The 23,013-nt window shown below is 55.8% G+C and overlaps 1 protein-coding gene across 8 annotated transcripts in view; it reads left to right on the forward strand.

Moving 5' to 3' along the window:
- Positions 1–23,013, forward strand: part of LOC132836786 (homeobox protein Meis1-like) — a 407,589-nt gene that overhangs the window by 347,536 nt on the left and 37,040 nt on the right. For all 8 annotated transcript variants that reach the window (XM_060856248.1, XM_060856254.1, XM_060856255.1 and 5 more), the window contains exon 9: positions 22,393–22,469. In XM_060856248.1, coding sequence (XP_060712231.1) covers positions 22,393–22,469 — 77 coding nt within the window. The remainder of the gene's footprint in view (positions 1–22,392; positions 22,470–23,013) is intronic.

Consider the following 23,013-nt stretch of genomic DNA (forward strand, 5'->3'; position numbering starts at 1 on the left):
CTCTCTGACTGACCATAGTCCCACCTTGCCTGACAACAGTTCAACTCTGACTGACCACTGTCCCCCTCTGACTGACCACAGTCCCTCTCTGACCGACCACAGTCCCACTCTGACTGACCACAATCCCACCCTGACTGACCACAGTCCTGCTCTGACTGACCACAGTCCCTCTCTGATTGACCACAGTCCCGCTCTTACTGACCACAGTCCCTCACCAATTGACCACAGTCCCCTTCTGACTGACCGCAGTCCCCTCTGACTGACCACTGTCCCTCTCTGACTGACCACAGCCCCACTCTGACTGACCACAGTCCCACTCTGACTGAGAACAGTCTCACTCTGACTGACCACAATCCCAACCTGACTGACCACAGTCCCCCACTGACTGACCACAGTCCCATTCTGACTGACCACAGTCCCTCTCTGACTGACCACAGTCCCTCTCTGATTGACCACAGTCCACCTCTGACTGACCACAGTCCCGCTCTCACAGACCACAGTCCCACTCTGACTGACCATAATCCCACCTTGGCTGACTATAGTTCAACTCTGACTGAGCACTGTTCCCCTCTGACTGACCACAGTCCCTCTCTGACCGACCACAATCCCACTCTGACTGACCACAATCCCACCCTGACTGACCACAGTCCCCCTCTGACTGACCACAGTCCCAATCTGACAGACCACAGTCATGCTCTGACTGACCACAGTCACGCTCTGACTGACCACAGTCCCACTCTGACTGACCACTGTCCCCCTCTGACTGACCACAGTCCTTCTTTGACTGACCACAGTCATGCTCTGACTGACCACAGTCCCCCTCTGACTGACCACAGTCCCTCTCTGATTGACCACAGACCCCTCTGACTGACCACCGTCCCTCTCTGACTGACCATAGTCCCACCTTGGCTGACAACAGTTAAACTCTGACTGACCACCGTCCCTCTCTGACTGACCACAGTCGCCCTCTGACTGACCACAGTCCCCTTCGGACTGACCACAGTCCCACTCTGACTGACCACAATCCCACCCTGACTGACCACAGTCCCTTTCTGACTGACCACAGTTCCCCTCTGACTGACCACAGTCCCTCTCTGACTGACCATAGTCCCACCTTGCCTGACTACAGTTCAACTCTGACTGACCACTGTCCCGCTCTGACTGACCACAGTCGCCCTCTGACTGACCACTGTCCCTCTCTGACTGACCACAGTCCCTCTCTGATTGACCACAGTCCCCCTCTGACTGACCACAGTCCCTCTCTGACTGACCACAGTCCCGCTCTGACTGACTACAGTTCAACTCTGACTGACCACAGTCCCACTCTGACTGACCACAATCCCAACCTGACTGACCACAGTTCCCCTCAGACTGACCACAGTCCCTCTCTGACTGACCACAGTCCCACTCTGACTGACCACAATCCCACCCTGATTGACCATAGTCCCCCTCTGACTGACCACAGTCCCACTTTGACCGACCACAGTCCCTCTCTGACTGATCACAGTCCCTCTCTGACTGACCACAGTCCCACTCTGATTGACCACAGTCCCCCTCAGACTGATCACGGTCCCCCTCTGACTGACCAAAATCCCGCTCTGACTGACCAACAGTCCCCCTCTGACTGACCACAGTCCCACTCTGACTGACCACAATCCAAACCTGACTGAGCACTGTTCCCCTCTGACTGACCACAGTCCCCCTCTGACTGACCACAGTCCCTCTCTGACTGACCATAGTCCAACCATGCCTACCTACAGTTCAACTCTGACTGACCACTGTCCCCCTCTGACTGACCACAGTCCTGCTCTGTCTGACCACAGTCCCTCTCTGACTGACCACAGTCCCACTCTGACTGACCAACAGTCCCCCTCTGGCTGACCACAGTCCCTCTCTGACTGACCATAGTCCCACCTTGCCTGACTACAGTTCAACTCTGACTGACCACTGTCCCGCTCTGACTGACCACAGTCCCTCTCTGACCGACCACAGTCCCGCTCTGACTGACCACAATCCCACCCTGACTGACCACAGTCCCCCCTGACTGACCACAGTCCCAATCTGATTGACCACAGTCCCGCTCTGACTGACCACAGTCCCTCACCGATTGACCACAGTCCCCCTCTGACTGACCACAGTCCCCCTCTGACTGACCACTGTCCCCTCTGACTGACCACAGTCCCGCTCTGACTGACCACAGTCCCTCACTGATTGACTACAGTCCCCCTCTGACTGACCACAGTCACTCTCTGACTGACCACAGTCCCGCTCTGACTGACTACAGTCCCCCTCTGACTGACCACAGTCCCACTCTGACTGACCAACAGTCCCCCTCTGACTGACCACAGTCCCCCTCTGGCTGACCACAGTCCCTCTCTGACTGACCATAGTCCAACCTTGCCTGACAACAGTTCAACTCTGACTGACCACTGTCCCCCTCTGACTGACCATAGTCCCTCTCTGACCGACCACAGTCCCGCTCTGACTGACCACAATCCCACCCTGACTGACCACAGTCCTGCTCTGACTGACCACAGTCCCCTCTGACTGACCACTGTCCCTCTCTGACTGACCACAGTCCCATTCTGACTGACCACAGTCCCACTCTGACTGAGAACAGTCTCACTCTGACTGACCACAATCCCAACCTGACTGACCACAGTCCCCCACTGACTGACCACAGTCCCATTCTGACTGACCACAGTCCCTCTCTGACTGACCACAGTCCCTCTCTGATTGACCACAGTCCACCTCTGACTGACCACAGTCCCGTTCTCACAGACCACAGTCCCACTCTGACTGACCATAATCCCACCTTGGCTGACTATAGTTCAACTCTGACTGAGCACTGTTCCCCTCTGACTGACCACAGTCCCTCTCTGACCGACCACAATCCCACTCTGACTGACCACAATCCCACCCTGACTGACCACAGTCCCCCTCTGACTGACCACAGTCCCAATCTGACAGACCACAGTCATGCTCTGACTGACCACAGTCACGCTCTGACTGACCACAGTCCCACTCTGACTGACCACTGTCCCCCTCTGACTGACCACAGTCCTTCTTTGACTGACCACAGTCCCGCTCTGACTGACCACAATCCCACCCTGACTGACCACAGTCCCCCCTGACTGACCACAGTCCCAATCTGATTGACCACAGTCCCGCTCTGACTGACCACAGTCCCTCACCGATTGACCACAGTCCCCCTCTGACTGACCACAGTCCCCCTCTGACTGACCACTGTCCCCTCTGACTGACCACTGTCCCCTCTGACTGACCACAGTCCCGCTCTGACTGACCACCGTCCCTCACTGATTGACTACAGTCCCCCTCTGACTGACCACAGTCACTCTCTGACTGACCAGTCTCGCTCTGACTGACTACAGTCCCCCTCTGACTGACCACAGTCCCACTCTGACTGACCAACAGTCCCCCTCTGACTGACCACAGTCCCCCTCTGGCTGACCACAGTCCCTCTCTGACTGACCATAGTCCCACCTTGCCTGACAACAGTTCAACTCTGACTGACCACTGTCCCCCTCTGACTGACCACAGTCCCTCTCTGACCGACCACAGTCCCGCTCTGACTGACCACAATCCCACCCTGACTGACCACAGTCCTGCTCTGACTGACCACAGTCCCTCTCTGATTGACCACAGTCCCGCTCTGACTGACCACAATCCCTCACCAATTGACCACAGTCCCCTTCTGACTGACCGCAGTCCCCCTCTGACTGACCACTGTCCCTCTCTGACTGACCACAGTCCCATTCTGACTGACCACAGTCCCACTCTGACTGAGAACAGTCCCACTCTGACTGACCACAATCCCACCCTGACTGACCACAGTCCCCCACTGACTGACCACAGTCCCATTCTGACTGACCACAGTCCCTCTCTGACTGACCACAGTCCCTCTCTGATTGACCACAGTCCACCTCTGACTGACCACAGTCCCGCTCTCACAGACCACAGTCCCCCTCTGACTGACCACAGTCCCTCTATGATTGACCACAGTCCCACTCTGACTGACCACAGTCCCGCTCTGACTGACCAACAGTCCCCCTCTGACTGACCACAGTCCCACTCTGACTGACCACAATCCCAACCTGACTGACCACAGTTCCCCTCTGACTGACCACAGTCCCTCTCTGACTGACCACAGTCTCTCTCTGACTGACCATAGTCCCACCTAGCCTGACTACAGTTCAACTCTGACTGACCACTGTCCCCCACTGACTGACCACAGTCCCGCTCTGAATGACCACAGTCACCCTCTGACTGACCACAGTCCCTCTCTGACTGACCACAGTCCCGCTCTGACTAACCACAGTCCCCCTCTGACTGACCATAGTCCCACCTTGCCTGACTACAGTTCAACTCTGATTGACCACTGTCCCTCTCTGACTGACCACAGTCCTTCTCTGACTGACCACAGTCCCGCTCTGACTGACCACAGACCCCTCTGACTGACCACAGTCCCTCTCTGATTGACCACAGTCCCCCTCTGACTGACCAAAGTCCCCCTCTGACTGACCACAGTCCCACCCTGACTGACCACAGTCGCCCTCTGACTGACCACAGTCGCTCTCTGACTGACCACAGTCCCACTCTGACTGACCACAATCCCACCCTGATTGACCATAGTCCCCCTCTGACTGACCACAGTCCCACTTTGACCGACCACAGTCCCTCTCTGACTGATCACAGTCCCTCTCTGACTGACCACAGTCCCACTCTGACTGACCACAGTCCCGCTCTGACAGACCACAGTCCCCCCTCTGACTGACCACAGTCCCACTCTGATTGACCACAGTCCCCCTCTGACTGATCACAGTCCCCCTCTGACTGACCAAAGTCCTGCTCTGACTGACCAACAGTCCCCCTCTGACTGACCACAGTCCCCCTCTGACTGACCACAATCCCAACCTGACTGACCACAGTTCCCCTCTGACTGACCACAGTCCCCCTCTGACTGACCACAGTCCCTCTCTGACTGACCATTGTCCCACCATGCCTGACTACAGTTCAACTCTGACTGACCACTGTCCCCCTCTGACTGACCACAGTCCCGCTCTGTCTGACCACAGTCCCTCTCTGACTGACCACAGTCCCACTCTGACTGACCACAGTCCCTTTCTGATTGACCATAGTTCCCCTCTGACTGACCACAGTCCCTCTCTGATTGACCACAGTCCCGCTCTGACTGACCACAGTCCCTCACCAATTGACTACAGTCCCCCTCTGACTGACCACAGTCCCTCTCTGACTGACCACTGTCCCGCTCTGACTGACCAGAGTCCCTGTCTGACTGACCACAGTCCCACTCTGACTGACCACAATCCCAACCTGACTGACCACAGTTCCCCTCTGACTGACCACAGTCCCTCTCTGACTGACCACAGTCCCCCTCTGGCTGACCACAGTCCCCTCTGACTGACCACTGTCCCTCTCTGACTGACCACAGTCCCATTCTGACTGACCACAGTCCCACTCTGACTGAGAACAGTCTCACTCTGACTGACCACAATCCCAACCTGACTGACCACAGTCCCCCACTGACTGACCACAGTCCCATTCTGACTGACCACAGTCCCTCTCTGACTGACCACAGTCCCTCTCTGATTGACCACAGTCCACCTCTGACTGACCACAGTCCCGTTCTCACAGACCACAGTCCCACTCTGACTGACCATAATCCCACCTTGGCTGACTATAGTTCAACTCTGACTGAGCACTGTTCCCCTCTGACTGACCACAGTCCCTCTCTGACCGACCACAATCCCACTCTGACTGACCACAATCCCACCCTGACTGACCACAGTCCCCCTCTGACTGACCACAGTCCCAATCTGACAGACCACAGTCATGCTCTGACTGACCACAGTCACGCTCTGACTGACCACAGTCCCACTCTGACTGACCACTGTCCCCCTCTGACTGACCACAGTCCTTCTTTGACTGACCACAGTCCCGCTCTGACTGACCACAATCCCACCCTGACTGACCACAGTCCCCCCTGACTGACCACAGTCCCAATCTGATTGACCACAGTCCCGCTCTGACTGACCACAGTCCCTCACCGATTGACCACAGTCCCCCTCTGACTGACCACAGTCCCCCTCTGACTGACCACTGTCCCCTCTGACTGACCACTGTCCCCTCTGACTGACCACAGTCCCGCTCTGACTGACCACCGTCCCTCACTGATTGACTACAGTCCCCCTCTGACTGACCACAGTCACTCTCTGACTGACCAGTCTCGCTCTGACTGACTACAGTCCCCCTCTGACTGACCACAGTCCCACTCTGACTGACCAACAGTCCCCCTCTGACTGACCACAGTCCCCCTCTGGCTGACCACAGTCCCTCTCTGACTGACCATAGTCCCACCTTGCCTGACAACAGTTCAACTCTGACTGACCACTGTCCCCCTCTGACTGACCACAGTCCCTCTCTGACCGACCACAGTCCCGCTCTGACTGACCACAATCCCACCCTGACTGACCACAGTCCTGCTCTGACTGACCACAGTCCCTCTCTGATTGACCACAGTCCCGCTCTGACTGACCACAATCCCTCACCAATTGACCACAGTCCCCTTCTGACTGACCGCAGTCCCCCTCTGACTGACCACTGTCCCTCTCTGACTGACCACAGTCCCATTCTGACTGACCACAGTCCCACTCTGACTGAGAACAGTCCCACTCTGACTGACCACAATCCCACCCTGACTGACCACAGTCCCACACTGACTGACCACAGTCCCATTCTGACTGACCACAGTCCCTCTCTGACTGACCACAGTCCCTCTCTGATTGACCACAGTCCACCTCTGACTGACCACAGTCCCGCTCTCACAGACCACAGTCCCCCTCTGACTGACCACAGTCCCTCTATGATTGACCACAGTCCCACTCTGACTGACCACAGTCCCGCTCTGACTGACCAACAGTCCCCCTCTGACTGACCACAGTCCCACTCTGACTGACCACAATCCCAACCTGACTGACCACAGTTCCCCTCTGACTGACCACAGTCCCTCTCTGACTGACCACAGTCTCTCTCTGACTGACCATAGTCCCACCTAGCCTGACTACAGTTCAACTCTGACTGACCACTGTCCCCCACTGACTGACCACAGTCCCGCTCTGAATGACCACAGTCACCCTCTGACTGACCACAGTCCCTCTCTGACTGACCACAGTCCCGCTCTGACTAACCACAGTCCCCCTCTGACTGACCATAGTCCCACCTTGCCTGACTACAGTTCAACTCTGATTGACCACTGTCCCTCTCTGACTGACCACAGTCCTTCTCTGACTGACCACAGTCCCGCTCTGACTGACCACAGACCCCTCTGACTGACCACAGTCCCTCTCTGATTGACCACAGTCCCCCTCTGACTGACCAAAGTCCCCCTCTGACTGACCACAGTCCCACCCTGACTGACCACAGTCGCCCTCTGACTGACCACAGTCGCTCTCTGACTGACCACAGTCCCACTCTGACTGACCACAATCCCACCCTGATTGACCATAGTCCCCCTCTGACTGACCACAGTCCCACTTTGACCGACCACAGTCCCTCTCTGACTGATCACAGTCCCTCTCTGACTGACCACAGTCCCACTCTGACTGACCACAGTCCCGCTCTGACAGACCACAGTCCCCCCTCTGACTGACCACAGTCCCACTCTGATTGACCACAGTCCCCCTCTGACTGATCACAGTCCCCCTCTGACTGACCAAAGTCCTGCTCTGACTGACCAACAGTCCCCCTCTGACTGACCACAGTCCCACTCTGACTGACCACAATCCCAACCTGACTGACCACAGTTCCCCTCTGACTGACCACAGTCCCCCTCTGACTGACCACAGTCCCTCTCTGACTGACCATTGTCCCACCATGCCTGACTACAGTTCAACTCTGACTGACCACTGTCCCCCTCTGACTGACCACAGTCCCGCTCTGTCTGACCACAGTCCCTCTCTGACTGACCACAGTCCCACTCTGACTGACCACAGTCCCTTTCTGATTGACCATAGTTCCCCTCTGACTGACCACAGTCCCTCTCTGATTGACCACAGTCCCGCTCTGACTGACCACAGTCCCTCACCAATTGACTACAGTCCCCCTCTGACTGACCACAGTCCCTCTCTGACTGACCACTGTCCCGCTCTGACTGACCAGAGTCCCTGTCTGACTGACCACAGTCCCACTCTGACTGACCACAATCCCAACCTGACTGACCACAGTTCCCCTCTGACTGACCACAGTCCCTCTCTGACTGACCACAGTCCCCCTCTGGCTGACCACAGTCCCTCTCTGACTGACCATAGTCCCACCTTGCCTGACTACAGTTCAACTCTGACTGACCACTGTCCCGCTCTGACTGACCACAATCCCTCTCTGACCGACCACAGTCCCGCTCTGACTGACCACAATCCCACCCTGACTGACCACAGTCCCCCTCTGACTGACCACAGTCCCAATCTGATTGACCACAGTCCCGCTCTGACTGACCACAGTCCCTCACCGATTGACCACAGTCCCCCTCTGACTGACCACAGTCCCCCTCTGACTGACCACTGTCCCCTCTGACTGACCACAGTCCCGCTCTGACTGACCACAGTCCCTCACTGATTGACTACAGTCCCCCTCTGACTGACCACAGTCACTCTCTGACTGACCACAGTCCCGCTCTGACTGACTACAGTCCCCCTCTGACTGACCAACAGTCCCCCTCTGACTGACCACAGTCCCCGTCTGGCTGACCACAGTCCCTCTCTGACTGACCATAGTCCCACCTTGCCTGACAACAGTTCAACTCTGACTGACCACTGTCCCCCTCTGACTGACCACAGTCCCTCTCTGACCGACCACAGTCCCACTCTGACTGACCACAATCCCACCCTGACTGACCACAGTCCTGCTCTGACTGACCACAGTCCCTCTCTGATTGACCACAGTCCCGCTCTTACTGACCACAGTCCCTCACCAATTGACCACAGTCCCCTTCTGACTGACCGCAGTCCCCTCTGACTGACCACTGTCCCTCTCTGACTGACCACAGCCCCACTCTGACTGACCACAGTCCCACTCTGACTGAGAACAGTCTCACTCTGACTGACCACAATCCCAACCTGACTGACCACAGTCCCCCACTGACTGACCACAGTCCCATTCTGACTGACCACAGTCCCTCTCTGACTGACCACAGTCCCTCTCTGATTGACCACAGTCCACCTCTGACTGACCACAGTCCCGCTCTCACAGACCACAGTCCCACTCTGACTGACCACAGTCCCACTCTGACTGAGAACAGTCCCATTCTGACTGACCACAGTCCCTCTCTGACTGACCACAGTCCCTCTCTGATTGACCACAGTCCACCTCTGACTGACCACAGTCCCGCTCTCACAGACCACAGTCCCACTCTGACTGACCATAATCCCACCTTGGCTGACTATAGTTCAACTCTGACTGAGCACTGTTCCCCTCTGACTGACCACAGTCCCTGTCTGACCGACCACAATCCCACTCTGACTGACCACAATCCCACCCTGACTGACCACAGTCCTTCTTTGACTGACCACAGTCACGCTCTGACTGACCACAGTCCCCCTCTGACTGACCACAGTCCCAATCTGACAGACCACAGTCATGCTCTGACTGACCACAGTCACGCTCTGACTGACCACAGTCCCACTCTGACTGACCACTGTCCCCCTCTGACTGACCACAGTCCTTCTTTGACTGACCACAGTCACGCTCTGACTGACCACAGTCCCCCTCTGACTGACCACAGTCCCTCTCTGATTGACCACAGACCCCTCTGACTGACCACAGTCCCTCTCTGACTGACCATAGTCCCACCTTGGCTGACAACAGTTAAACTCTGACAGACCACCGTCCCTCTCTGACTGACCACAGTCGCCCTCTGACTGACCACAGTCCCCTTCGGACTGACCACAGTCCCACTCTGACTGACCACAATCCCACCCTGACTGACCACAGTCCCTTTCTGACTGACCACAGTTCCCCTCTGACTGACCACAGTCCCTCTCTGACTGACCATAGTCCCACCTTGCCTGACTACAGTTCAACTCTGACTGACCACAGTCCTGCTCTGACTGACCACAGTCGCCCTCTGACTGACCACTGTCCCTCTCTGACTGACCACAGTCCCTCTCTGATTGACCACAGTCCCCCTCTGACTGACCACAGTCCCTCTCTGACTGACCACAGTCCCGCTCTGACTGACTACAGTTCAACTCTGACTGACCACAGTCCCACTCTGACTGACCACAATCCCAACCTGACTGACCACAGTTCCCCTCAGACTGACCACAGTCCCTGACTGACCACAGTCCCCCTCTGACTGACCACGGTCCCTCTCTGACTGACCATAGTCCCACCTTGCCTGACTACATTTCAACTCTGACTGACCACTGTCCCCCTCTGACCGACCACAGTCCCGCTCTGACAGACCACAGTCCCCCTCTGACTGACCACAGTCTCTCTCTGACTGACCACAGTCCCACTCTGGCTGACCACAATCCCACCCTGACTGACCAAAGTCCCCCTCTGACTGACCACAGTCCCACCCTGACTGACCACAGTCCCTCTCTGACTGACCACAGTCGCCCTCTGACTGACCACAGTCCCTCTCTGACTGACCACAGTCCCACTCTGACTGACCATAATCCCACCCTGATTGACCACAGTCCCCCTCTGACTGACCACAGTCCCACTTTGACTGACCACAGTCCCTCTCTGACTGATCACAGTCCCGCTCTGACTGACTACAGTCCCACTCTGACTGACCACAGTCCCTCTCTGATTGACCACAGTCCCCCTCTGACTGACCACAGTCCTGCTCTGACTGACCAACAGTCCCCCTCTGACTGACCACAGTCCCACTCTGACTGACCACAATCCCAACCTGACTGACCACAGTTCCCCTCTGACTGACCACAGTCCCTCTCTGACTGACCACAGTCCCACCTTGCCTGACTACAGTTCAACTCTGACTGACCACTGTCCCCCTCTGACTGACCACAGTCCCACTCTGACTGACCACAGTCACCCTCTGACTGACCATAGTCCCTCTCTGACTGACCACAGTCCCACTCTGACTGACCACAGTCCCGCTCTGACTGACTAACAGTCCCCCTCTGACTGATCACAGTCCCACTCTAACTGACCACAATCCCAACCTGACTGACCACAGTTCCCCTCTGACTGACCACAGTCCCTCTCTGACTGACCACAGTCTCTCTCTGACTGACCATAGTCCCACCTAGCCTGACTACAGTTCAACTCTGACTGACCACTGTCCCCCACTGACTGACCACAGTCCCGCTCTGAATGACCACAATCACCCTCTGACTGACCACAGTCCCTCTCTGATTGACCACAGTCCCGCTCTGACTGACCACAGTCCCCCTCTGACTGACCAAAGTCCCCCTCTGACTGACCACAGTCCCACCCTGACTGACCACAGTCGCCCTCTGACTGACCACAGTCGCTCTCTGACTGACCACAGTCCCACTCTGACTGACCACAATCCCACCCTGATTGACCATAGTCCCCCTCTGACTGACCACAGTCCCACTTTGACCGACCACAGTCCCTCTCTGACTGATCACAGTCCCTCTCTGACTGACCACAGTCCCACTCTGACTGACCACAGTCCCGCTCTGACAGACCACAGTCCCCCCTCTGACTGACCACAGTCCCACTCTGATTGACCACAGTCCCCCTCTGACTGATCACAGTCCCCCTCTGACTGACCAAAGTCCTGCTCTGACTGACCAACAGTCCCCCTCTGACTGACCACAGTCCCACTCTGACTGACCACAATCCCAACCTGACTGACCACAGTTCCCCTCTGACTGACCACAGTCCCCCTCTGACTGACCACAGTCCCTCTCTGACTGACCATTGTCCCACCATGCCTGACTACAGTTCAACTCTGACTGACCACTGTCCCCCTCTGACTGACCACAGTCCCGCTCTGTCTGACCACAGTCCCTCTCTGACTGACCACAGTCCCACTCTGACTGACCACAGTCCCTTTCTGATTGACCATAGTTCCCCTCTGACTGACCACAGTCCCTCTCTGATTGACCACAGTCCCGCTCTGACTGACCACAGTCCCTCACCAATTGACTACAGTCCCCCTCTGACTGACCACAGTCCCTCTCTGACTGACCACTGTCCCGCTCTGACTGACCAGAGTCCCTGTCTGACTGACCACAGTCCCACTCTGACTGACCACAATCCCAACCTGACTGACCACAGTTCCCCTCTGACTGACCACAGTCCCTCTCTGACTGACCACAGTCCCCCTCTGGCTGACCACAGTCCCTCTCTGACTGACCATAGTCCCACCTTGCCTGACTACAGTTCAACTCTGACTGACCACTGTCCCGCTCTGACTGACCACAGTCCCTCTCTGACCGACCACAGTCCCGCTCTGACTGACCACAATCCCACCCTGACTGACCACAGTCCCCCTCTGACTGACCACAGTCCCAATCTGATTGACCGCAGTCCCGCTCTGACTGACCACAGTCCCTCACCGATTGACCACAGTCCCCCTCTGACTGACCACAGTCCCCCTCTGACTGACCACTGTCCCCTCTGACTGACCACAGTCCCTCACTGATTGACTACAGTCCCCCTCTGACTGACCACAGTCACTCTCTGACTGACCACAGTCCCGCTCTGACTGACTACAGTCCCCCTCTGACTGACCACAGTCCTACTCTGACTGACCAACAGTCCCCCTCTGACTGACCACAGTCCCCCTCTGGCTGACCACAGTCCCTCTCTGACTGACCATAGTCCCACCTTGCCTGACAACAGTTCAACTCTGACTGACCACTGTCCCCCTCTGACTGACCACAGTCCCTCTCTGACCGACCACAGTCCCGCTCTGACTGACCACAATCCCACCCTGACTGACCACAGTCCTGCTCTGACTGACCACAGTCCCTCTCTGATTGACCACAGTCCCGCTCTGACTGACCACAGTCCCTCACCAATTGACCACAGTCCCCTTCTGACTGACCGCAGTCCCCCTCTGACTGACCACTGTCCCTCTCTGACTGACCACAGTCCCACTCTGACTGAGAACAGTCCCATTCTGACTGACCACAGTCCCTCTCTGACTGACCACAGTCCCTCTCTGATTGACCACAGTCCACCTCTGACTGACCACAGTCCCGCTCTCACAGACCACAGTCCCACTCTGACTGACCATAATCCCACCTTGGCTGACTATAGTTCAACTCTGACTGAGCACTGTTCCCCTCTGACTGACCACAGTCCCTCTCTGACCGACCACAATCCCACTCTGACTGACCACAATCCCACCCTGACTGACCACAGTCCTTCTTTGACTGACCACAGGCACGCTCTGACTGACCACAGTCCCCCTCTGACTGACCACAGTCCCAATCTGACAGACCACAGTCATGCTCTGACTGACCACAGTCACGCTCTGACTGACCACAGTCCCACTCTGACTGACCACTGTCCCCCTCTGACTGACCACAGTCCTTCTTTGACTGACCACAGTCACGCTCTGACTGACCACAGTCCCCCTCTGACTGACCACAGTCCCTCTCTGATTGACCACAGACCCCTCTGACTGACCACAGTCCCTCTCTGACTGACCATAGTCCCACCTTGGCTGACAACAGTTCAACTCTGACTGACCACCGTCCCTCTCTGACTGACCACAGTCGCCCTCTGACTGACCACAGTCCCCTTCGGACTGACCACAGTCCCACTCTGACTGACCACAATCCCACCCTGACTGACCACAGTCCCTTTCTGACTGACCACAGTTCCCCTCTGACTGACCACAGTCCCTCTCTGACTGACCATAGTCCCACCTTGCCTGACTACAGTTCAACTCTGACTGACCACAGTCCTGCTCTGACTGACCACAGTCGCCCTCTGACTGACCACTGTCCCTCTCTGACTGACCACAGTCCCTCTCTGATTGACCACAGTCCCCCTCTGACTGACCACAGTCCCTCTCTGAATGACCACAGTCCCGCTCTGACTGACTACAGTTCAACTCTGACTGACCACAGTCCCACTCTGACTGACCACAATCCCAACCTGACTGACCACAGTTCCCCTCAGACTGACCACAGTCCCTCTCTGACTGACCACAGTCCCCCTCTGACTGACCACGGTCCCTCTCTGACTGACCATAGTCCCGCCTTGCCTGACTACATTTCAACTCTGACTGACCACTGTCCCCCTCTGACCGACCACAGTCCCGCTCTGACAGACCACAGTCCCCCTCTGACTGACCACAGTCTCTCTCTGACTGACCACAGTCCCACTCTGGCTGACCACAATCCCACCCTGACTGACCAAAGTCCCCCTCTGACTGACCACAGTCCCACCCTGACTGACCACAGTCCCTCTCTGACTGACCACAGTCGCCCTCTGACTGACCACAGTCCCTCTCTGACTGACCACAGTCCCACTCTGACTGACCATAATCCCACCCTGATTGACCACAGTCCCCCTCTGACTGACCACAGTCCCACTTTGACTGACCACAGTCCCTCTCTGACTGATCACAGTCCCGCTCTGACTGACTACAGTCCCACTCTGACTGACCACAGTCCCTCTCTGATTGACCACAGTCCCCCTCTGACTGACCACAGTCCTGCTCTGACTGACCAACAGTCCCCCTCTGACTGACCACAGTCCCACTCTGACTGACCACAATCCCAACCTGACTGACCACAGTTCCCCTCTGACTGACCACAGTCCCTCTCTGACTGACCACAGTCCCACCTTGCCTGACTACAGTTCAACTCTGACTGACCACTGTCCCCCTCTGACTGACCACAGTCCCACTCTGACTGACCACAGTCACCCTCTGACTGACCACAGTCCCTCTCTGACTGACCACAGTCCCACTCTGACTGACCACAGTCCCTCTATGATTGACCACAGTCCCACTCTGACTGACCACAGTCCCGCTCTGACTGACTAACAGTCCCCCTCTGACTGACCACAGTCCCACTCTAACTGACCACAATCCCAACCTGACTGACCACAGTTCCCCTCTGACTGACCACAGTCCCTCTCTGACTGACCACAGTCTCTCTCTGACTGACCATAGTCCCACCTAGCCTGACTACAGTTCAACTCTGACTGACCACTGTCCCCCACTGACTGACCACAGTCCCGCTCTGAATGACCACAGTCACCCTCTGACTGACCACAGTCCCTCTCTGATTGACCACAGTCCCGCTCTGACTGACCACAGTCCCCCTCTGACTGACCATAGTCCCACCTTGCCTGACTACAGTTCAACTCTGATTGACCACTGTCCCCCTCTGACTGACCACAGTCCCTCTCTGACTGACCACAGTCCCGCTCTGACTGACCACAGACCCCTCTGACTGACCACAGTCCCTCTCTGATTGACCACAGTCCCCCTCTGACTGACCAAAGTCCCCCTCTGACTGACCACAGTCCCACCCTGACTGACCACAGTCCCCCTCTGACTGACCAAAGTCCCGCTCTGACTGACCAACAGTCCCCCTCTGACTGACCACAGTCCCACTCTGACTGACCACAATCCCAACCTGACTGACCACAGTTCCCCTCTGACTGACCACAGTCCCCCTCTGACTGACCACAGTCCCTCTCTGACTGACCATAGTCCCACCATGCCTGACTACAGTCCCGCTCTGACTGACCACAGTCCCCCTCTGACTGACCACAGTCCCTCTCTGACTGACCATAGTCCCACCATGCCTGACTACAGTCCCGCTCTGACTGACTACAGTCCCTGTCTGACTGACCACAGTCCCACTCTGACTGACCACAATCCCACTCTGACTGACCACAGTTCCCCTCTGACTGACCACAGTCCCTCTCTGACTGACCACAGTCCCCCTCTGGCTGACCACAGTCCCTCTCAGACTGACCATAGTCCCACCTTGCCTGACTACAGTTCAACTCTGACTGACCACTGTCCCGCTCTGACTGACCACAGTCCCTCTCTGACCGACCACAGTCCCGCTCTGACTGACCACAATCCCACCCTGACTGACCACAGTCCCCCCTGACTGACCACAGTCCCAATCTGATTGACCACAGTCCCGCTCTGACTGACCACAGTCCCTCACCGATTGACCACAGTCCCCCTCTGACTGACCACAGTCCCCCTCTGACTGACCACTGTCCCCTCTGACTGACCACAGTCCCGCTCTGACTGACCACAGTCCCTCACTGATTGACTACAGTCCCCCTCTGACTGACCACAGTCACTCTCTGACTGACCACAGTCCCGCTCTGACTGACTACAGTCCCCCTCTGACTGACCACAGTCCCACTCTGACTGACCAACAGTCCCCCTCTGACTGACCACAGTCCCCCTCTGGCTGACCACAGTCCCTCTCTGACTGACCATAGTCCCACCTTGCCTGACAACAGTTCAACTCTGACTGACCACTGTCCCCCTCTGACTGACCACAGTCCCTCTCTGACCGACCACAGTCCCGCTCTGACTGACCACAGTCTCACCCTGACTGACCACAGTCCTGCTCTGACTGACCACAGTCCCTCTCTGATTGACCACAGTCCCGCTCTGACTGACCACAGTCCCTCACCAATTGACCACAGTCCCCTTCTGACTGACCGCAGTCCCCCTCTGACTGACCACTGTCCCTCTCTGACTGACCACAGTCCCACTCTGACTGACCACAGTCCCACTCTGACTGAGAACAGTCCCACTCTGACTGACCACAATCCCACCCTGAGTGACCACAGTCCCCCGCTGACTGACCACAGCCCCATTCTGACTGACCACAGTCCCTCTCTGACTGACCACAGTCCCGCTCTCACAGACCACAGTCCCACTCTGACTGACCATAATCCCACCTTGGCTGACTATAGTTCAACTCTGACTGAGCACTGTTCCCCTCTGACTGACCACAGTCCCTCTCTGACCGACCACAATCCCACTCTGACTGACCACAATCCCACCCTGACTGACCACAGTCCCCCTCTGACTGACCACAGTCCCAATCTGACAGACCACAGTCATGCTCTGACTGACCACAGTCGCGCTCTGACTGACCACAGTCCCACTCTGACTGACCACTGTCCCCCTCTGACTGACCACAGTCCTTCTTTGACTGACCACAGTCACGCTCTGACTGACCACAGTCCCCCTCTGACTGACCACAGTCCCTCTCTGATTGACCACAGTCCCCCTCTGACTGACCACAGTCCCTCTCTGACTGACCATAGTCCCACCTTGGCTGACAACAGTTAAACTCTGACTGACCACCGTCCCTCTCTGACTGACCACAGTCGCCCTCTGACTGACCACAGTCCCCTTCGGACTGACCACAGTCCCACTCTGACTGACCACAATCCCACCCTGACTGACCACAGTCCCTCTCTGACTGACCACAGTTCCCCTCTGACTGACCACAGTCCCTCTCTGACTGACCATAGTCCCACCTTGCCTGACTACAGTTCAACTCTGACTGACCACAGTCCCGCTCTGACTGACCACAGTCACCCTCTGACTGACCACTGTCCCTCTCTGACTGACCACAGTCCCTCTCTGATTGGCCACAGTCCCCCTCTGACTGACCACAGTCCCTCTCTGACTGACCACAGTCCCGCTCTGACTGACTACAGTTCAACTCTGACTGACCACAGTCCCACTCTGACTGACCACAATCCCAACCTGACTGACCACAGTTCCCCTCAGACTGACCACAGTCCCTCTCTGACTGACCATAGTCCCCCTCTGACTGACCACAGTCCCTCTCTGACTGACCATAGTCCCACCTTGCCTGACTACATTTCAACTCTGACTGACCACTGTCCCCCTCTGACTGACCATAGTCCCGCTCTGACAGACCACAGTCCCCCTCTTACTGACCACAGTCCCTCTCTGACTGACCACAGTCCTCCTCTGACTGACCACAGTCCCTCTTTGACTGACTAGATTCCCTCTCTGATTGACCACAGTCCCCCTCTGACTGACCACAGTCCCGCTCTGACTGACCACAGTCCCACTCTGACTGACCATAGTCCCACCTTGGCTGACTACAGTTCAACTCTGACTGACCACTGTTCCCCTCTGACTGACCACAGTCCCTCTCTGATCGACCACAGTCCCACTCTGACTGACCACAATCCCACCCAGACTGACCACAGTCCCACCCTGACTGACCACAGTCCCCATCTGACTGACCACAGTCCTTCTCTGACTGACCACAGTCCCACCCTGACTGACCACAGTCCCCCTCTGACTGACCACAGTCCTGCTCTGACTGACCACAGTCCCACCCTGACTGACCACAGTCCCACTCTTTCTGAGATTTGCATCAATTAATTAAATCTACGCACTAATGGCATTGAAATCCCCCCAGCATCAGCCTGTTAGTCTGGATCCATGATCTGGTATGGCACTATACCCACTGCACTCCCCCACCCCCAGCGCCTTCCCCTCATCTCTGAGTCACCCTGTCACACTCTAGGGAATCGAATCCAGACAATGAGCTTACATTTCCATAGCACCTTTCAAATCCCTCAGGGTGCCCTCAAATAATTTATGTGGGTGTGGTCATTTTTCGAAGCGTACTGACAAACTCCCACAAACAGGCCGTTGACAGTCTGCGTTTTCTCCTGTTGGTTGACCGTTAGGACTTGACGGTAGAAAGTGAGTCCCGCAGATGCTGGAGATCAGAGCCGAGAGTGTGGCGCTGGAAAAGCGCAGCCGGTCAGGCAGCATCCGAGGGGCGGGAGAATCGACGTTTTGGTCACGAGCCCTTTTCCTGATGAAGAGTTTATGCCCGAAACATCGACTCTCCTGCTCCTCCCGCTGCGTTTTTCCAGCTCCACACTCTCGTTTCAGGAATTGCTGGGTGAGTGTTTGGAGAAACATTCACGGTAGCCAATTCCCTCCCCCCAGGGCCTGATGGGATCTATCCCAGAATACTGAGGGAGGCAGGAAGGGACATTGCTGGGGCCTGGAGGTGGTCTGATTAGTAAGTTTAAAGCCACAAACATCGACGGGATTGTGGATAGTGAGGAAGGTTGCAAAAGGAGAGAGGAGGGTATCGATATGGTTGGAAAGCTGGGCAGAGTAGTGGCAGCTGGAGTCTGATCTAGGAAATTGTGAGGGAATTATTCTGGACAGGTCAGATGCAGGAGGAAATTCCATTGGCAGGGCTCTTTGGAGCGTTGACATCCAGAGGGATCTTGGGTTGCAGGTCTGGAGTTCCCGGAAAGTGGCATAAGAAGTGGATAAGGTGGTAAAGGAGGCATCGGGCGTGTTTGCCCTCACCGTTCAGGGCATATAAAAGTTGGCAAGTCATGTTGCAGCTGTGCAGAACCCTCTGAAGGGCACCCCATCCAGATCCACCCCCATCCCTATGCATTCCCTGTGGCTGACCCACCTAACCTGCACATCCCTGGACAGTATGGAGTGTGGTGCTGGAAAAGGGGCTGACTGTGGTGCCTCATCCTTCCTGATGAGGGTCTTCTGCTCGAAACGTCGACTCTCCTGCTCCTCGGATACCGCCTGACCTGCTGTGCTTTTCCAGCACCATACCCTTGGTAGGATTTGACCTCTTCCCGTCGATTGGCGTCGTGAGATCTTCCGATTTTCTGGAAGAGGGAGGTCTGTCAGTGGAGCCTCCACCCCCCCAAATTTCCCACCCACAGTACTGCCCTCAGGAAAGGGGGAGGTCCACTTAGATTATCCACAGGAGCGAGACCGGGCCATAACTTCCTGTTTTGGGAACGGAACGCACTCCCAAAAGAGCCAAGATCAGCATCGCTTCGGGGGAGCTGTGGGAGACAGCTTCCTCATCCAACCTGCTGACCAAATACTTGAAATGCCCTGAGCTTAGAAACATTAGAAACCAGGCCATTCGGCACCCTCCAGCCTAGCCCGCCATTCCAGACCAAGGCATCGCAATGCCGTTTACCTGAGGGTGCATGGAACAAGCTGCCAGAGGAAGTGGGAGTGGCGGGAAACGTTCAAAAGACAGGGCAGGAAAGGTTTAGAGGGATACGGGTTTAGGCCGAAGGGCCTGTTTATGCACCGTGTGACTATGATTCCATTTCCCGTGCTATCCCCATGTTTGTTTGAATCCTTCAATACCTAGAAAGCTGTCACTCTCGCCCTTTTGAGTGACTGAGCGTCCCCAGCCATCTGGGGGTAGGAAATTCCGAAGGTTCACTCCCCCCCCCACCTTCAGAGTGGAGAAACCCCTGGCCATCTTTTGACTAAATGAAGCTAAATGGTTCCTGTCCTCAGCTAGTCAGTCAGAGTGAGACACTCTTTCTACATCCCTCAGACCATCCTACGGTCCTTCATCGGGAGCCATGTTTCATTCTTCCAACCTCAGAATACAGGCCCGGCCTTCCCAATATCTCCTCTCCAAACAGTCCCTTTCTTTGAGGAATCAGGTTGATAGATCCTCCCCTTCCTGAGGTTAAACTGGCTCTGTAAGAATGGTGTTGGATGGCCATTAAATGACGTACATCAAACTTATTTTTAAACACGCGTGACATGGCTTCAGAGCCTGACCCGAAAGGCTTCTCTCCTTCCAAAGACCATAATTAATCACTCTCCGGCACCATCTCTGAGGATACTTTTGTGCTTTCACAGGGTTCACATTGGGTTACAGCTGTCACGATCCCATTTGTTATGCGGTTATTTGCAATTGGAAACAGAGGGGTTGGGGAGGGCAGCATGACCCAGCCCGGTATCCCGTGGCAACCCCCCCAGGGGCCTATCCTGCTGTCGGGCCTTGGAGTGCGGGCAGAGGCCTGCGCTCTCTGAACAGGCCCCTACATCCGTCACCCAGCTGTCAACTGCCAGTGACACAGGGCTCAGTGTTTGGGGCAGGGTGTTCCAGGGCTCATCCATCACAGGCCTGTCAGATAAGAAACAGAGAGACGCCATCGAAGAGACGGCCTGGAAAAGGCCACGGGCCCGATCTTTTCTTTCTGTCCTCCAACCCCAGATTTCTGTAAAAGGATCATAATGTTACCTGCCATCTGTTGACACCACCCTCTCAGTTGGTTGAGAAAAGACAAGGCATATTCAGTCTGTAAGGAGCCGGCTGAAGTTGTGATTTTCAGTGGCCGGGCTGCAGGCCTCTTTAAAGCCCCCTGCCACCCCAGGGCATGGGTTTGACAGGAGTCACCCATTCCGCCCCCTACCTCACACCTTTCGTGTCTGTTCGATTCAGGTACAGCACCAATTGGCTGGCTCCCAGCTGGAATTTTTTTTTAAAAAATCAACGCTGGCTAAGGCATTTGTGTGGCACCTTCCACATCCTCGAGTGCAGTTGAGCTATGAGTCGGGGTTGTAGTGTCAGGAAATATAATTGGAGCACAGCAAGATGCCACAACAAGCAAACACCTAGTGAATTTTTATTTTTTTGATGACACCTGAGGGATTGACATTGACTGGGATGCCAGGGAGAGTCATAGAGATGTACAGCACGGAAACAGGCCCTTCGGTCCAACCCGTCCATGCTGACCAGATATCCCAACCCAGTCTAGTCCCACCTGCCAGCACCCGGCCCATGTCCCTCCAAACCCTTCCTATTCATATACCCATCCAAATGCCTCTTAAATGCTGTAATTGTACCAGCCTCCACCACATCCTCTGGCAGCTCATTCCATACATGTACCACCCTCTGTGTGAAAACATTGCCCCTTAGGTCTCTTTTATATCTTTCCCCTCTCACCCTAAACCTATGCCCTCTAGTTCTGGACTTCCCGACCCCAGGGAAAAGACTTTGTCTATTTACCCTATCCATGCCCCTCATAATTTTGTAAACCTCTATAAGGTCACCCCTCAGCCTCCGACGCTCCAGGGAAAACAGCCCCAGCCTGTTCAGCCTCTCCCTGTAGCTCAAACCCTGGCAACATCCTTGTAAATCTTTTCTGAATCCTTTCAAGTTTCACAACATCCTTCCTATAGCAGGGAGAACAGAATTGAACATAGTATTCCAACAGTGGCCTAACCAATGTCCTGTACAGCCGCAACATGACCTCCCAACTCTTATATTCAATACTGATCAATAAAGGAAAGCATACCAAACACCTTCATCACTATCCAATCTACCTGCGACTCCACTTTCAAGGAGCTATGAACCTGCACTCCAAGGTCTCTTTGTTCAGCAACACTCCCTGGGACCCCAGTGTTGAAGGATTACTCCTCATGAGCTACTGAGCTGCTCTGGTTTCAGGTTGGAGGTTGGGTCTGAACTGTGGTAAGGCCCCCTCCCCCACCGATGTGAGGGATTGAGGTGCTGACTGACTGTCTCCTCTTGTGTCCCTCTGCAGCACCCGTACCCCTCCGAGGAACAGAAGAAACAGCTAGCGCAGGACACAGGCCTCACCATCTTACAGGTGAACAACTGGTGAGTGAGGGGCTCCAGCAGAGTCAACAAGGGAGGGAGTGGGGTGGGGTGAATGACCGGAAGGGGTGTGAGGGTAAGGGGAATGAGGAGAGGGGGAGAGCGCGTGGGGGAGGGGCGGTGAGGGAGTGGTGGGGAGGGAGGGGAGGGGGATGGGCTGACTGGCAGCCGGGACATGGACTGACCGGGAGGCAAACTTATGAAGGGAGTTTGCCGGCTGACTGTAGGAGGAGGGTGCGTTAACCAAATGGGGCGAACCAGCAACGGGTCCCTGTCCAAGTTCGCCCTCACCGGTGTTATTTGTGACTGGAGTCACGTGTGTCTACCAGTCTGGAGCTGGGAAGCTGGGGGTGGGCATTCTGAGGGAGGGGGTTCCTGAGGAAATGATCCTCTTTCCCAGCAGCCTTTTGGCAAAGCAGCTAGGTTTAGCTTTGGCTTGAAACTTGTACTGGCTTCAGTTTCCTAATTTTGCGACGTGGGGGACGTGAGCGTTCTTGGAAAAGGGGGTGACCAGTCCACGGGGCTCCCCCAAGATTCCCATCGATCG

This window comes from Hemiscyllium ocellatum, chromosome 47, assembly GCF_020745735.1.
Source record: "Hemiscyllium ocellatum isolate sHemOce1 chromosome 47, sHemOce1.pat.X.cur, whole genome shotgun sequence".
NCBI classification, from domain to species: Eukaryota; Metazoa; Chordata; class Chondrichthyes; order Orectolobiformes; family Hemiscylliidae; genus Hemiscyllium; species Hemiscyllium ocellatum.